The sequence below is a fragment of the Pyrus communis genome, chromosome 16 (assembly GCF_041283825.1).
Source record: "Pyrus communis isolate YQ-2024b chromosome 16, ASM4128382v1, whole genome shotgun sequence".
Taxonomy (NCBI): Eukaryota; Viridiplantae; Streptophyta; class Magnoliopsida; order Rosales; family Rosaceae; genus Pyrus; species Pyrus communis.
In genome coordinates this window covers 18,096,231-18,100,525 of record NC_142580.1, presented here as the reverse complement: position 1 = coordinate 18,100,525, position 4,295 = coordinate 18,096,231, and the positions used below count along the sequence as shown (strand labels likewise).

Genomic DNA, 4,295 nt, shown 5'->3' with positions numbered 1-4,295 from the left:
AAAAAAAAAACATAATAAACAGTGCTAAACTGTCGGTACTCCGGAGTAGGATGTAGGCGTGATTTCTTCAATCTCTTTTTGCTTTTGTTTTCTTTTTCTCAGTCTCTCTCTCTCGGACAGACAGCCTCAAATTTCCGCCATCACCGCTGTCCACTATACACACGTCTCTCTCCTGTCTCACAAATGGATTTTCCTTTTCGCCATTAGGAGGTAGGTTGTCTGCTCTCTTTATGCTTTCATATTTTGTGCGATCACGGTTAAGCCACGTCAATATTTGATATTAATTTTTTTATAGAGATAATAAGATAAAAAGTAATAGGAATATAAAATATTGATGTGGGTTAACCGTAATTGCATAAATAGGAGGACACCATATTAGGAGGGCAGACAATCTGCCTGCTCGCCATTTTCCCTGATAGAGTGGGATTCTCTTATCTCTTTTTGTGTTTTCTCCTTTCTTCTCTTATTATTTGAACAATAACGGTTAATTTATTTTAATATATTAAATTAATTTTACATAGAAAAATAAAGATAAAATAAAAAATATAAGAGAAAGGAAACGGAAGAGAATTCAGTCATTTCCTAAATCTTTCTCTTTTCTCTCTCTTCCAGCTCAAAACTTAGTACTCCTGCTGTGCTGCTGACCCTGCCCTGCTCTCTCCCTCTCTCTCTCTCTCCAAGCTTTCTCCTTTCTCTATCTAGAGACCCAAAAATAGAGCCGTTGCCATTGTTGCTGAGAGAGAGGGAATGAAAGAAATCGAAAGGTTAATGCTTTGAATCCATAAAAATGTTAAATTTCTTTGTAAGGAAAGGCGTTAGGAAGATTCTCAAGCGCAAGGATAGTGATGCTGGTGAAAGAGGTATCGTGTGCCACTTCTAGTTCCAAATTCCAATCTCACTGCAGCAGCTAGCTTGAAAGAAATTATTTTGGGTTGTATTTCCATCCAATAAGCTACGAATGAAGGGTCACTTTGTTTGGTTTATCTGGGTTTTCTCACAAATTCTGTGGCTTTCGTTTTTGTGATTCATAATTTTGTTGAATTCAGTTTTAAGGTTTAAACATGTTGCGTGTGAGTTTTGCTATTTTTGTTTGCAGATTCTAATATCTGTTTGCTTATTCATTGCATTGACTGATTTTGCGTGAGCTATTTATTTAAAATCTCCTTATTCATGTTGTTTATACTTATATTGCAGTTTGGTTAAAACGAGTGAATAAATTTTTGGATTAAGTACCCCGACCTTTGAAGTGTTATTTCAAATTGGTTTCAACCTTTTCCCAATAACTACCCAATTTGTTGAAAATGTTACATTAGTTAAGCTGCAGATAAAAAACTGTTAAATTAACTAGAGGTTACTTTGTCTTCAAAATCGATAAAAAGTCATGAAAGCATAGCCTCAACCAACTAACGGTCACCGCCATCCCCATCATGCCATCACCTCCAAACCCAAGGAAAAATCACCAACTCCACCCTACAACTCAAGCTATCAACATTGGGAAGAAGGTCATGGAGGTTGCTGAAATGGTATGGACTACCATGATCTGGCCGCCACCTTCTTCATTGCCCACAATGAAGAACTGAAAGCTTTACAAGCCGAGAATCGGTGTATGAAGAAAACACATAAGCAGAAACAAGCTCCTTGAAACCCTATCTGAATTCTTATCCCTTTCTTTATTAGAAGATTGCACTCCTGATGTAATTTTAATTTGGGTTCATTTTCGATTCAATTCAACACTTGTTTATCATTGGATTCCATATTATATAATTTATGTTTGAAATTTAGATTTTTGAGACAACTAATATTAACGTTGACCATTATATACCCAATTGGTGGATTTTCAACATAATTAACTGGGGCTTAACGGTGTGACATTTTCAATAAGTTGGATACTTGTTTGAAATGTTTAAAAAGGTTAAGATCAATTTGGAATGACACTAAAAGGTTGGGGGATTTTGGGTAAATAATTCTAAATTTTTTTATGCTTAGCGATTTTGTTTGTTTGTTTTTTTTTTAGTTGAACAAAATATATAATTTTATTTATTTTTTGGCTCGGATATATACATTTTGATTTGTTCTTCCCTAGTGTCTAATTTTTGGTAAGCATATTACATCCAATTTAATTTTCCTTAAAGAAAATTATATTATCTCGTTTCCAGTCTTAATGAATTCATGTATATGATAGTCATTTCCTACTGAGCTGGAAATGTGCATATGGATATTTATTATAAATGACTATCATATACATTATTTGTATGTTGATTAAAACAAAATGTATGGATTGACATTTGTTATTTTTCATAAGTAGGTATTACAGTTTGTTAAGGTCGGCCACGAGAGACAATCATATCTCATTATTATTGGACTTTGATTCTGTAGGGAATATAACTTGGTTATACATCTGTAGTATGTTGTTGCTCATTGATATCGTTTATTTTCTTCTCTATTTTCTGTATATGAACTCAGGAAGAGCTATAGAAGACTTGCGATCTGCTCTTTTTAATGAATTCCGCTCATCCGATGGTGCAAAGCGTCAGCAACAGCTATGTGGCCCTGCCACTGCTCTTACCTTCAATTTTGTAATTGCTGTTGGCATAATTTTTGTGAACAAATTGGTTCGTATGCTGAACTCTCTATATTTTAATCTATCCACATTTTGCCTGACTTGATATAAAAACAGCAGCTTTCCGGCTGGTAACTTATGTTCTTGTGTTTCTTCAGGTGCTCAAAGTTGTTGGGTTCCAGTTTCCAATATTTCTCACCCTTATCCACTATGTAGTAAGCTGGTTATTAATGGCCATTCTAAATGCTCTTTCTATCCTCCCTGCATGTCCCTCAAAATCGACCCGCTTATCTACATTATTTACTCTTGGCTTTGTTATGGCTTTCTCTACTGGCCTTGCAAATGTTAGCTTGAAGTATAATAGGTGAGATGTTACATCATTATTCTTACCTTTACCAAAGGTCATCAGAATCTGTTTCTTAATTATATATATGTTTTCAACATTGAGTTTAATATCTATTTCTTCAGTGTGGGGTTTTATCAGATGTCTAAAATTGCGGTTACGCCATCAATTGTTCTCGCAGAATTTTTGTTGTACAATAAGTGAGTTTCTTTCTCGAAGGTAGCTCCTTTCGTTTTTGCCTTTATGTGCCATGTCAATATGCAAGTTTTATATTCCTGCTATTCGGGCTGAGTTATTGTTTTAGCAGACTGTAGAACACAAAGTTCCGCCACAATTCCTGTCCAGTCGCACTTGTCACTGAAAAAGTTATTCATATCTGGTTTACATGTTTTTGAAAATTCAGGTAATGCCTTCACTATCGCCAATAATTTTTTTCAAGACTCTGAAATGAGGAGGATGTAGACCTCACATCCAAATTGTCCCACGTATTATGAAAAAATGCTATTTGGAAACTGTATTAGATTGTAAACCCGGGAATTAGCCGCTGACAGAGGTAATTTACTCAATCAGTAGAAATATGCCGAGTAGATCTGTTAAAGATATGGAGGAAATCTTGCATGCCTATACAAATGCATTACTTAATTCTTTCGGCCTTGATACATTAGTATGTAGGGTGCTTGTATGGGTTCCTTGCACATGGAATTGATTAATTCCATTCTTTTTTCATTTTTTAATCATTGTTCTTCTCATACTAAATTTTCTGCATAAGTCATCTACAACAGCTTTTCCTTTCTGTTCTAACACCTTGCTACGAAATTTCAGGTTCTAGCACTTACAGTAGTATCAATTGGTGTTGCCGTCGCTACAGTAACTGATATGCAATTTCATCTCTTTGGTGCTTGTATAGCATTAGCATGGATAATACCAAGTGCAGTCAACAAAATTCTTTGGTCTAGCTTGCAACAGCAGGAAAATTGGACAGCCTTAGCGTAAGTGGTGCTCCCTTTGAAACCATTAAGTTTCTATTGGAATCTCCTTGATATTGAACTAAAATGCAAATCGTTGAACAGATTAATGTGGAAGACAACGCCAATCACTCTATTTTTCCTTGTCGCACTAATCCCTTGGTTAGATCCAGCTGGTGCCCTATCTTTCAATTGGAACTTCAACAACACCTTGGCAATTCTCATGTCAGCTATTCTTGGCTTCTTGCTTCAGTGGTCAGGCGCTCTAGCACTTGGGTATGTGATATCTGTTTGTTCTTCCTGATTATCCTATTTGTGGTTTTTTGGGTCCATAGTTTAGGTCGGAAGAAGAGTTTTGACCTCCGATGTCGTTAGTTTACAGTTTACGTTGGTCAGTAGCATGAGCAAACTAGTCAATTTAGTACAC

General features: G+C 35.6%; 1 protein-coding gene across 1 annotated transcript; it reads left to right on the top strand.

Annotated features, from left to right (window-relative positions):
* The first annotated feature begins 574 nt into the window (after positions 1-574).
* Positions 575-3,896, top strand: LOC137732102 (nucleotide-sugar uncharacterized transporter 1). The gene is given in 5 exon segments (XM_088688381.1): positions 575-860; positions 2,464-2,612; positions 2,719-2,924; positions 3,029-3,122; positions 3,726-3,896. Coding segments are annotated over 5 exon segments (693 nt in total). The 5' UTR covers positions 575-787.
* The last annotated feature ends 399 nt before the right edge of the window (positions 3,897-4,295 follow it).